The sequence below is a fragment of the Pteropus vampyrus genome, unplaced genomic scaffold (genome assembly GCF_000151845.1).
Source record: "Pteropus vampyrus isolate Shadow unplaced genomic scaffold, Pvam_2.0 Scaffold56, whole genome shotgun sequence".
NCBI classification, from domain to species: Eukaryota; Metazoa; Chordata; class Mammalia; order Chiroptera; family Pteropodidae; genus Pteropus; species Pteropus vampyrus.
Window position 1 is genome coordinate 4,498,933 of NW_011888837.1, and position 13,483 is coordinate 4,512,415.

The 13,483-nt window shown below is 37.0% G+C and overlaps 1 protein-coding gene and 1 non-coding gene across 2 annotated transcripts in view; both read right to left on the reverse strand.

Annotated features, from left to right (window-relative positions):
- CCDC158 (coiled-coil domain containing 158) overlaps positions 1-13,483 on the reverse strand; it is an 85,257-nt gene that overhangs the window by 36,496 nt on the left and 35,278 nt on the right. Inside the window, exons 11-16 of the mRNA XM_023530854.1 lie at positions 12,916-13,035; positions 10,996-11,193; positions 9,381-9,863; positions 5,351-5,540; positions 3,849-4,001; positions 1,305-1,417 (exon numbers count right to left, since the gene is read on the reverse strand). Of these exons, the coding sequence (XP_023386622.1) occupies positions 1,305-1,417; positions 3,849-4,001; positions 5,351-5,540; positions 9,381-9,863; positions 10,996-11,193; positions 12,916-13,035 (1,257 nt within the window). The remainder of the gene's footprint in view (positions 1-1,304; positions 1,418-3,848; positions 4,002-5,350; positions 5,541-9,380; positions 9,864-10,995; positions 11,194-12,915; positions 13,036-13,483) is intronic.
- On the reverse strand, positions 2,756-2,861 carry LOC111740010. Its single transcript, XR_002780445.1, has one exon. It is a non-coding gene; the product is annotated as a U6 spliceosomal RNA (small nuclear RNA).

The window sequence follows — 13,483 nt, forward strand, 5'->3', positions numbered from 1 at the left end:
ACATTTTGAATGCAAATAATTCTTCCTTTTCTGATTAGTTAGCAGAAAAGCCTTCAGAAAGAAAGAGGGATTAATTTTACAAGCTGCTTCCTTTCATTTTAAGGGAATGTCATTGAGCTTTGATGAATACCTTCCTTTAGCAGGGGTAGGCATCTCTGATGCTAGCAGGCACTACCTTTTAATGCCCTTTTTAGTATCCTCAGGGAGGATGAGCAGGAGCACTGCTTTAGGTTCCAAATAGGCAAATAAGGGGTGAAGAAAAGGGAAAGATTTAGGAAAAGAGAAAAGGAGGGGAGAAAAAAATAGGAAAGAAAAAAGAATACATTAAGTCCATATGACGAGGGGCATGTTCAAATGTATGCACATATTTGTTAATATTTAGCCTCATTCTAAAAGAGTATGTCCGAAGCTCATTTTGGGTATGGGGAAAAGCAAGTTCTTTAGTTGCACTTATTATTTTGTACTTATGCTTTTTACTTTCTCACCTTCATTATGGTCAGTTCTAACTCTTCTGTCAAAAATGCAAATTTGTTCCAAAGTGTGATATAGCAGAGAAAATTTGAACGTAATAAAAATTTCACATTTATTTATACAGTTCTATTTATGAGAAATACAAGATCAATGTAGAAAACTGCACCCGCTAAACAGAGTTGCATAGAAATACACAAAAAGCATACATCCACTCGTCAAACGACTGTCAGCTACCACGGCTGACTTTGTATTATGAGCCACATCCAAGCACATCTGGTGTTTCAGAAAAATCCGCCTTCTACCCCTTCATAATAACTCACAAGCTGCAACCTTTCAATGCACACTTCCACAAGCAAACTTTAGGTCTTTTTTAAGATAAAGGGCCAGAGTTATTGTAGTATTATTAACCATAGAACATGTGTAAAACTGTGCTACCATTTTCATTAGGTTCCTATTTTTTTGTCATGAAATTTGTTAGTGTGGTGCTCCTGACCCATTGTTCCATAGGCTGTCGGTTTTTACTGCACGATTTTGCAGAGCACAGTGAATTTAGGAACGCATGTATTGTAATATAGCGAAACTGTGCTTTGTTTACAATCACTCCCTGTCTCTATCAGGAATTTCCTTTTCTCCCATTTCCTGCATTTAACTATTTCAAGATTCTGCTCAAACATTTCTTCAGGAACCTTTTCCTCATTTTCTCAATCAGAAATCACTTCTTCTCATTTTTCCACTATACTTTTTAAAAAAATCTCTGCTATGTCTCATTCTGTTTTGTGGTGTATTAACGAGTGGACATATTGGCTTCCTCCCCCCTGAGGACAAGGACTCACCTTATTTGCATTTGTCATTGCCTCTTCCAAAAATTGTATCTTGCTCTGAAGGGCGTCTATCTGACCTCTTTTAGCTGTGATTTGCTTTTGCATCCCCATTGCCACTTTCATAGCTGGAAAAAAAAATAAAAGGAAGTAAACTGCGCCTTCGTTTTTAGAGTTAATAAATTTTGAGACGTTACTATAATTTGATGGTTAAAAATTATGAGGTGACAAGTAAAATTCTCCAAGGCACATGAACAATTTCAAAGTAATGATCACAGAAAAAGGTCTTCATATTTCACAACATCTGGATTTTAAATTTTTCACGAAATTTCAGCAATTACTCAAGAGATTTTGAGCTGAGAAACGTGTGTATGTGTGTGTGCGTGTGTGTATTTGTGATATTGTGGTTTCCTTGCTACTAGAATTAATTTCATTGACCACTGTAATCTATCATATCTCTGATATGGCATGGTTAATAATACTGACCAAATTCATACTCATACATATAGGAAATATATACATAAAAATAGTCATAATAATGAATAATGCATATATTTTACTAAAATAATTTTTCTAGAAACTCATATTTAAAATAGCACACAAAGCACCTACTATTAGTGATCTTTTGAAAGATTCCAGTGATATCATAAACCATTCCATTTTTATTCATTCTCACGGTTATTGTCATGTGCTGGGAATCTACTACTATTTCAATAGTTAAATCGGCAGCATAAGCATATACGTGATTATTTTAGTAAAACTGGTGACAGGATGAGAATGTTCTAGACAGGTAGTAGGCACTGAATACTTAAGACATGGTGGGCTATTGAAAAAGTATATGAAGCTCATCCTTGCTTGGAAATTCAAAGTCGGAGACTGTATGTTGTTTCTTACAGTCAGCTGAGGAAAGAGATTTGAAAATGCCACTGCTTTGAGTCAGGTCTAGTTACAGCTTAGAGGTTAAAAATGAAAAAGAAAACGTACCGTTCTTTAAAAACAAACTATCAGAGAGAAGGAAAGGTCTGATTTTTTGTTAACAAAATATAGTTCCTACAGCTAAACTGTCAAAAACAGGGTTAATACAGGCACAGTATATTGATATATTAATAGATCAAAATTCTGATATCATTTGCTGACCACTCTGAAGAATTCTGGTCTGATTAAGAGAATCATGGTTGTCCTGCAAAGGTGATTTTATTAAATAAATCTTTTTTTATTTTAAGATGATTTAAGTCGATAAAAATAAGCATTTGAATGCAGATACAGGATTATTTAGTTAATTTAATAACTGTAATATGATTGGGGCGGTTGTGGAGATGCGTGGTGGGCACCAAGGAAGGGAATCTGTCTAGTGGAGGGGGAAGGAGGAGACAAATCTTAAACGGGTCTCCTGAGTGACCTCGCCAAACCCCACTATTTTCTTGGTGTTAACCAGCAAAGGAAGAGCTAAACCTCAGAGAATTGCACAAAATATGGACTGCTTCAAAAATCTGCATGCCATCTTTGTGTGGGGCCATAATAATCTTCTCTGCGTTGTTCCAGTTTGGGTATATGTGCTGTTGAAGCGAGCACAAAAATAAATCTTTTGAAATTAAAATACATTGAGAAATATAAAAATGTTGACTTAATATTTATTTTTAAAGTCAGCTAATACAGCCAAACAATGATATGAATAATATGAAACGGCGAATAACCTTCTCTCTCTGAATTAATATGGGCAGCGAGGTAAAAAGGATCTAAGTAGTGAAAGGGATCCCCTATCCTGGCAGTTCAATTCCCAGGGCTCCTTTCCATTTTTGTCACAGAGAAGTGATCACGAACTGACAATTAGCCACAGATGTACAGTTGACCCTTGAAAAAACATGGGTTTGAACTGAGTGGGTCCATTGTACATGGATTTTTTTCAATAAATACTATAAATGTATTTTCTCTTCCTTAAAATTTTCTTACTAAAATTTCCTTTATTCTAGCTTACTTTATTATTAGGATACAGTGTATAACACATATAACATACAAAATAAGTGTTAATTGACTTGATGTTATCGGTAACATTCCGGTCAACAGTAGGCTCTTAGTAGTTAGGTTTTGGGAGAGTCAAAAGTTACATGTGGATATTCGACTTCTCAGGGCTGGTTGCCCCCAACCCGCATGTTGTACAAGTTTATGTACAAGTTTATGTACAACATGTTATGTAGATAATGAACATGAAAAATAAGGGGTTGAATGAAAACTTTCGGTAATTTGTATTTATAACACTTTCTTAAAAATAACTAATTGGCATTTACAGACATTGAAACCTGTTAGAACTTATTGAAATGCCTATAGAAAAAAAGAAAGATTCAAATACTGAGGGATTAAATTAAGCAAATGGCAACTTTCCTAAAACAAACTGAATAGGACTACTGCTATACAAAACCCATCACTGATATTTATTACTATATATCTTCCATATCAGGTGACACTGTAAAGGCGTTGCAGGCAATGTATCTAGGTTTATGCTATAATAAATCTAGACCAACAGAATTAAAAACAGAAGAAAAAAAATCTAATAAAGCATACCATGACCATCAGATCCTTCCATTGACTTTAACGTATTTCTTGTTTGTTCTAGCTCAGACTGTGCAGATTTTAATTGCATTTTCAGCTTATTTGTAGTAGTTTCCATTTCTTCACTTTTGTTTCGAAAATTCCTCTTTAAGACCTCATAGTCTTCTGTACAATGTGATAATCAATAATAAATGGTTACTTTTTCTATCCCATTGTTATAAAGTATATTTTGTTTGTAATTAACATGACAGAATTTTAGAGTTGGAAGGAACTTCATATAGTTACATTATCATTTGTTACAGAAATTAGATGTATGTACATACTTCTGTTGATTCAATCTCCAAAACATATTCTTAATTCTTCCTTTTCCTTTCATTCTCACTGCCACTGTCCTAGTTCAAGTTTTTATGATATTTCCCTATGTCCCTGCAAAATTCTCTTTAACTGGCTGGCCTCTATCCCTTTAGTCTTGCCTTTCTCTATTTATCTGCTGAAACTATCCTTCTAAAATGTAAATTTGATGTCAACAATCTCTTATTTAGTCTCTTTTGCTGGTTCCACATTGCCTGGCTCTGCCTATCTATTCTGCTTCATTTCTTAGTCCTCATTCCTTTGCACTTTTACTCCAACTAATACTTCTGAAGTCGCATTACGTTATTTCATTCTTTATGGTTTTGCCCGTAATGTTCTCTCAGCCTGGATTGCTCTTCCACCTCTTTTCCCTGTCCTCCTTCAAGCCTAGTACAGATGTCACCTCCTGTAAGAGGCTGATTCTCTTCCCTCACCTACATCTGCACCGAGTACATGTCCACTGTGCTGCATCCCTTTCTGTATAGTCTGGTTCCCAACTAGCTGGGAGTCTCACTGTGGTGTTTCTAGGGCCTATCACCGTATGTGGTAGTAAATGCTCAGTAACCACTGACTGTGTGTGTGTGTGTGATGTGTTTGTGTGGTGTGTGTGAAGCAAATGATACCTGTGCCATACTAATGATGAACAAGAAGCGTTTCATAATTAAATTTAAGGACTTGGATTTTCCCTTTCAAGAAATTTGCATAAGTCTGTTTACACATGCTGCTTCATCATTAAACCTCTAACTAAGGTATTTGACTCAAAGGACTCAAGATTTCCACTTCCCTCACCCTTCTCTTAGAAACTCAGTAAATAATCTCATGGACTCTGAGGGCTGACTAAAACTAACAGTTAATAAGTGCAAGACATGTACGCTCTTCAGGTAGAAGTATCAGGATTTCAGGGGATAAAATATCTCCATTGGGGCAGCATAATTAATTTCTATTTGTAATGTGGGACGAGGAACCATTGCAATAATCCTTTTGCAATAATCCTAGTACTCCACACTGAACCAGCATAATTAATTTCTATTTGTAATGTGGGACGAGGAACCATTGCAATAATCCTTTTGCAATAATCCTAGTATTCCACACTGAACCTCACTGATATGACTATTTTTGTTTTTTTTTGTTTTTTTAGTAGAATTTGAACTGAAGTAGCATACCTGTAAGACTGTTTAACTCATTCCTACCAGTTTTCACCTCATTTAACAATTGATCTCTTTCTTGTTTGATGTCCTTCACTGCACGGAGCCGCTCAGAGCCTGCATTCACCAGCTTCACCTTTTCCAGCTCCAGGTCACTCACTCTGGCCTCAAGCTCTCGTATCTTTGCATCTTTTTTATCTTTTAAAATCTAAATATAAGGATAAATACAAAAGATAGAATAAGAAATAAAAAATATGTACATGTATAGTTATAACTGATGTTGTCTTAATATCCTATCTCTATCTATATATCTGAATCTATATCTACATAAATGTCTTTTCACTATTTCCCAGGATATTAAATTTGTATTTTATTATAAAGCATCTATAGAGTAAATGGGAAAACAAAAGGAATATCCTACCTATCTTTTAACCTTAGATGTCAATTTAGCATGTAGTCATGCCACTATCCACATGTGACTACTGAGTTCTTGAAATGTGGCTAGTCTTAAGTGCGGATATGCCATAAGCGTAAAATATACCAGATTTCAAAGACTTAATATTTTTCAAAATGTAAAATATCTCAATTTCTTATACTGATCGCAATATTAAAATGTCACTATATTTTGGATATACTGAGTTAAATAAAAATATGTCATTAATTTTATGTTTCTTTTTATGTGTCTACCAGGAAATTTAAAATTATAAATGTGGTTGACATATTTCTAGTGGAACCAGCTTAGATCGTTCTAAGCAAATGCATTTGAAAACAAACTATTTTGGTTATCAGACTGCCCCCTCAAATTAAGGCCCGTTTGCCTTAAATATAATACAGGCATACCTCATTTTATTGCACTTCACTTTATTGCGCTTCACAGAAGTTGCGTTTTTTAAAAACTGAAGGCAAGACCCTCCACCAGCGTAAAGATCACGACTCTTGCTTTATTGCGTACTTCACTTTACTGCAGTGGTCTGGAACTGAATCCGCAATATTTCTGTGGTATGCCTGTCCTAGCAGTTTGACTGTATAAGTTTAAATGTATAGACCAATGTGATATTTGAAATGTAAACACGTGACAAATTTTTAACTGTTTCAAAAAGAATCAGTGGAGAGTTGTAGGCTTGTCTCACTGCCCATCTGTGATGGCTTGGACAGTAAAGGCCCTCAACAAGGCTATGTGACCCTGCTTGCCTAGCCACACTCCTGGTGGTTGTCACACTATAGCTGGCCTCATAGGGTCAGGGAGTGGGAGGGCTTCCCCTGGGAGAGCCTGAGTAATCACAGCATGTACTGGGTATGTGCTACTCCTGTCCCACCTCCTGGGAACAGCTGATGTATACTCAGTCCTTTCTTAGTCTTGTAAGGAAGAATTCGGCTTTGAGGACCTGCATTATTGAAAGAAAGTTCACCCTGCTTCTCTGCTGTCGATGTGTGCAGGAACCGGCCTAAGCAGGTCAGAGAAACCATATCGTCTAGGGCTAGGACTCCCTTCCTTTCTTCCTCACTGCATTGTGGAGGGAAGTGAATGTGGCATTGAAGTTCAAGTTCTTAATTTTTATTCTTTGCATCTGTGTGAAGCTCTTTTCAGCCAGGAAACATTTCCCTAAAGTTCTGCTCCTCCAGTTCCATATTTTGGAACTGAAAATTAGTTTCTACCCTCTCCGATACAACTTTGCATTCTTTACCAAGCTCCACTAGATTAGTCTACTCCCAACATTGCCTTTTTCATGTCACCTCCTTCTTTTTTACCAAAACCTTTAAGGGGTCCCACACTATCTCTGGGATAAAGTATAGACTGAGCTTTTTTCCCATGCTAGGAACGCCACTTTTTTCTTCCTCTTTGCCTAGTTTTTACCCATTTTGATTTCCCGTGTCTCTGTGAAGCCTTCATGGGCCACTCTAGTCACAGTACTCCTAACTGCTCTGAGGTACTCTACCACTAGAACCTGACGTGCTCTCTAGACCAGCATTATGTGGAAATTTCTTTAGAAACAGTGTCAGGCCCCATCCCAGACCTACTGAGTCAGAAACTCTGGGGGTGGGGTCCAGCAGTCTGTTTTTTAACAAGCCCTCCAGTTGATTCTGGTTCTCAGTACTGGTGATGAAGAACTTCTGGTTCTCAGGTGATTGAGGACCACTGCACTGTACAGGCATAGCTCACTTTAATGCACTCCGCTTAACTGCACTTCACAGATGTTGCGGTTTTTTTACAAATGGAAGGCAAGACTCTCCACCAGCCAAAAGGTTACAACTTGCTTCACAGCGATACTCGCTTTTTTGTGGTGGTCTGGAACCAAGCCCGCAATATCTCTAAGGTATGGCTGTAACATTTACTCACACTGCTTAGGATCAAATCCCAATGTAGTGCTGCTCACAGGCAAGTTATTTAATGTCTCCGTGTCTCCGTTTCCTCATCTGTGAAACGGGATAATAATGTACCTACCTCGTGAGGTTTTTTTGAAGATAAAATTGATGTAAATTTTAGAGTGTAAGACTCAAAAGGATTCTTTCATTTGTTTATACTCTTAATGATATTTAAAAAATCCATCTCTTCTTTAACAAGAAGGTGGAACAATCATCTTTTTTCCTGTAATACGTTCTGCAAACCTACAGTTTCATTGCAAGGGTTGGCCATTGGGAAGCCTTTAAAAGTCTCTTTCATAGTGAGTTTGGCCATTAAAAAGAATATTCTTATGATAGAATCAAGTAAAAACTTAAGCACTAGAAAATTGTAGTTCTTTATGCAATAAACTTGTTTATCTCCATAATATAGGTAATAATCTATCGTTGGCCCTATTTTTAGAATGAGGAAACTCAGGCCATCTAACATTTTTTGACATTTGTGGTTACCAGAGGCAGGGGATGTAGGTAGGGGAGAATTTGGGTGAAAGTGGTCAAAAGGTACAAACTTCCAGTTATAAATAAGTACTGGGGATGTAATGTACAATATGACTATCTATAATTAACAGTGCCAAATGGCGTATTTGAAAGCTACTAAGAGAATACATCCTAAAAGTTCTCATCACAACAACAAATTGTTTTTTTTTAGCTGTATAAGAAGATGGATGTTAACTAAACTCATTGTGGTAATCATTGCACAATATATGTAAGTCAAGTCATAATGATGTACACTTTAAAACTTATACAGTGTTATATGTCAATTGTATCTCAATAACTCTAAAAGAAATAAACTAAATTGCATGTGATTTGTCTCCTATTAGTCACAAAAGCAGAGATACAGGTGTCATAACGAGAATCAAATTTTTAAAAATTCACTCAATAGTTTTAAATTATGATAAATATTTACTGAGCATCTGCTGGGTGAAAGGCGCAGCAGAGGTACAAAAATGAATAAGATGTGTACTCTGCTTGAAGAAGACTATAGTCTCATGAGGAAGAGGAGACACTGCTATTTAAACACACACACAGTGCGATACACAATGTGATCCAGGTTGTAACAGGTGCAAATAGTGAGATAAGGTTTAGATAGAGAGGGGAATGGGCATATTAGACAGAGAGCTAATATTTTCTAAACATCTTCTACAGTTAAGTTCTTAATATTTAATTTCTCATTTAAGCCTCGAGTAACTCAGTAAGGTTGTTGGGGTTTGTTTTATTTTGTTTTGTTTTCTGGTTTTGTGTGTGGGTTTCCTTTCCCCCCGTCCCCGCCCCTCACCCCCCAGATAAAGAAGCCAAGACTCAGCTGATAGTCCAGTGTTTTTCAGTTACTAAATGGTAGAGATCAAGTTCAAATTTAGGTCTGTCTGAAGAGGGAGAAAATACCTCAAATTATGGGATCAGGAAAGACTTCATGAAGAAGCTGCATATTTTCTGATTTTTTCTCTTTTGTATTGGTAGTCCTTTTGGAATCTAATAAAGTATGGATTCTTTCTTACAAAACCATACATATGCACATAGACACACATACTTTCAAACAATTTCAGAGTGTCTACAGATCCTCTTTATAGCACCCTTTTTTCAATAAATTAGGTCATATTTATTGGGAAAAGATATTTCAGAAGCTAAACCAACAAAAAACTCTACAGACCTTAAATTCCTGTAGCTCCAGTCTCCTATCATTAATCTCTTTCTCAAGTTGGGCTTTTTCTACTTGCATAGCACCAGCAGTTCGTCCGTGCTGGCCCACCAACTGCGTCATGTTTTCAATCTGTTGTCGCAAGATCTCGATCACCTTGTCCTTTTCGGCCATCTGTAGCTTGAGGGCCTCACATTCTGTCTGCACGTTTCTGAGGTGATCCCCTTCATTTTTCAAGTGCTGCAGCTCCTGCAATTTCAAGTCTACCCGGGAGCGGAGCTTTGTAATCTCTGCATTGGTGGCCTCGATGGCTCTCTCTTTTTCCTGAAGGGAAGCTGTCAGGTCCGATACAGTCCTCTCTGAGCTCTCCAGGGTCATTTTCTTGGCTGTCAACTCTTCCACTACTTTGCGGAGCATCTCTTTGGTGGACTCAAGCTGAGCAGTCAAGGAGGACACTTTTTCCAGGCTTTCATTCTTTCCCTGAATTGCAGCCATCTGATTGTTACAGGAAAAAGAATTTCATGGATTTGGGAAGATATGTAAGGCAACCTCCAGAGATAGAACAAGTTAGTTCAAAAACACGAAATCATTCATCGGACAATATCTATTTAGACTAACTCAAATCGTTTTACTGTCGGCACTCCATATAGACCATAGACTGATATGCGTTAATTAGACCAAGGTGGAGAGGCCTTAATTAAATAATAATGCTTCTCCAATATGTTGTTCTAGTATGGGGACCTTAGGAAGATTCCTCTGAGGATGTTTTCTGTACCAATTTAAATGAGGTTGACACTGGCAATAGGGGGACATGTGGTAGGATTAAAGGTAATTGCCTTTTCTATTTCCCTCCAATCTGCTTCTTAATTCTACCTCTGAGGGAAAAGTGAATAATGGCTTTTATCCAACATGTATTCACATTCTCTGGTCCTTGTCAGCAAAAGAGTAAGACTGTAACTTGCAATTGCTCCTTTCATCTTTCTTCCTTTCCAGGTCAAGCCAGAGAATAGAAAAATGGCTTTGCCTGGGTCTAAGCCAAGACTGGTTCCCTTGGTTTGCTTTCACATTTGGGAGGCTTACTCTTTTGCAGGATGCTTTTTATGTCTCTGTGGCAATAAGTGGCAATGGAACCATGTCCTTCCAGTGCTGAAGGCACACTGCTACTAATAGAACACTCCACATTTCACCAATGGTGCACTGCAGTGGAATGCAGCCATCCTGTGTATAGATCAGTCTCAATCCTTTTTTGGGAAAAACAAAAACAAAACCAAAGAAACATGTTTTGGAAACCTTCAACCCTGCTGTTCCTCAGATCTCCTTATGGTTTGATGCTTTTCTAAAATAAGCAATTGTTAGGTTAACAATTTCTAGGTGAAAATGAAAAGGCACTTAGATGGGAATTTCATTACTCAATCATGCACAAAAATGAGATAAAGCTTAGCATTTTTAATTTAATAAGTGGTCAAAAATATAGAAATAAATGACAGGTTTTTATAATTTTCTCAGAGAATCCACAGCTCTAGTTAAATGCTATTTTAGACCTATACATGTTTTTTAAAAAACATTCTACCAATAAGACGTAAAACACATCGCCCCCTTCAAGAAGCCGTCCCGTGTCCTGCCTGACCTGCCGCTCCATCTGGCCCTGGCACTCGCTCTTCATGGCCTTGAGGAGGGCTTCCAGGCGCTGCACCTCCATGTTCCTGTCGTCGAGCTCCCGCCGCAGGTGGTCAATGGTGATGCTGTTGCCAGTGTCCCGGTCCCACAGACGCTTATTCTGCTCCTTCTCCAGATTCAGCTCCTTCTCTCTTTTATGTAGATCAGCCTACAAGAAGTGAGTTTTGTTTTCCTCCCTAGTACTAAATAATTAAATCAAAACTTTATTTTCCTTATATCATCTTTAAAGTTTTTATGTGATTTGAGGCTTTGATATTGGAATTTGATTCTTTTTTAATGGCTTGATTAAAAACAATTATTTCCTAGAATAATAAGTTAACATTTGCTTACCTGTAATTTCTAGCATTACAAGTAAATCTCAATGGACTAGATCTGAAATAATATGTAATGAAAAGGAAATACAGTAGATTTTAAAAGTCATCTTGTTTTAAATTTTGAATTTTCTAACAAAGATGTAATGTTTCACATCAAGTGTATCCTTGTAATAAAGAAATGCTCAAAAGGCTGAAGGAACATTAATTCTGAGAAGTTTTTCACCAAAAAATTTAGATTACTGCTTCAGAAATGCAGAATAGTAGCCAGTACTGGGACTGGAGTAGCAGCTGGGCTGTGATGAGATTTACCTCCCTTTTCAGTCATTAAACAAAATACATACTGTATTTATTGTCAGCAAAAACTTGACCGAGAAACAGATAGGTCCTCAAAGGACTTATCACCCAAAGCGAGGACAAGACACAGACACAAATAATTGAAAGTGATTTTTCACTAAACAGACAGAGCTAAAGAATAGCAGAGAGAAATCATTAAGGAGACCAAAGTGCTTCAAGAGGACATTTGTGTTGGACCCTGAGAATAGCTCGGAGATGCAGAGATTAGGAAGAAGGCACTGGAAAGGGGCACATGTGCTTTGCTTGGAGCACTGGGTATATGTAGAGAAAGGACTGGAAAGATAAGCTGGGGTCGAATCATGAACAGTCTTGAAAGTTAGGGAGTTCTGACTTTATGGGGAAAGTCATTTTTGAGTCGAAGAGTGATGCAATCACAGCTATATTTTAGAAAGATGAACATGGCCACACTTATGGGATGGAATGAAGAGGGGCAGTACGTATGGCCTACGGTGTGAAACCCTAGTGAGGCGACGTTGCCATGCTCCATGTGTAATGAGAGGCTTGGACAAAAGGGTAATGGTGGTAAGAATCCATTAGGAAACATGCAATAGGAGGGAATGAAGTGAAGGATTATCCCCAGGTTTGGAGCTTTCACACAATTGCCAGCTCTACCTGTAATGCATGCACCTCAAGACCCTTGTCAGCCTAAGGATGGCGCTACCAGTAGAGGGCACTATGCCCTAGAATGGGGTTTGGTAGTGAGAGAAATTTATTCTACCACAGTGGTAATGTCACACAAAGAGGCACTGAACATTTCATTTTCCTAAAGTTCTCAGCCTGTAGTACCTCTAACAGAGGGCAGAGTTCATGATGATAAGAATTCTGTTCCCTTTCTCTATTCAAAAAAATTTTACCTAAACTTCCATTCGGATTTTCTACATACTTAATTTCTATGTATTTCCAATGTTATTTTGCTTTGGAATGAACACTCAGCACTACTTCAATTTAGTGGAATACAGTATCTAATTGAAAGACTATGGCTCTGAAGATCGGCTTCGCCTAACTTTTAAGCCATAACAGTTCTGCTTAAGAAAATAAAAAGTAAAGTATAGAATGTAGAATGTCTAGGATATTCTACTGTGTACGTATGCACAAATATTTTGTAAAACTTATAATTTTATAAACAAAACTATTTTTGTGAAATATTTTGGTGAAAAACTTCTCAGAATTAATGTCATTCAAATTTTAGAACATAGTCTTACCAACAGCTTTTGAAGTTGATCATCCAAATTTCCAGATTCCTGACTGAACTGATCACGTTCTGTCCGTGCTTCAGTTAGCTCCGAGTTGGCAAGGACTAACTGCTTCTCCAGCTCTTCTATCTAAAAGGAGAGCACAAATCAAACTGTCTGACTATGTCAATGGGTCCTATAAAGTAAATATAGCCTTTGGAAAACAATATTATTTCCAGGGCAAAAATAAAACTTTATTGTGATGTGTTTTGCAGTTTTCTAAACTTATGAGGTATACAGAACTTAGCCAAATTAAATATTTGGTACTGTTAAATTTGGGCATTGTCTGTAATATATCTCTCTCATTTTTACACTATTCAAGATTTATCTTCTCTGAACATGTATTCTATAATTTGGTATTTAAGGAGGCTTGATGTGCCATATATACATTCCTTAGAGCCTATACAAATTAACTGTTTTATACTTAGATGAATTATTTTTTTTCAGAATATCAGTTTCAATAATATAACCCTTTAATATAAAAGAATGGTAATAAGTTTATAGTTATTGTCATTATTATAAGTCAATATTTTAAAAA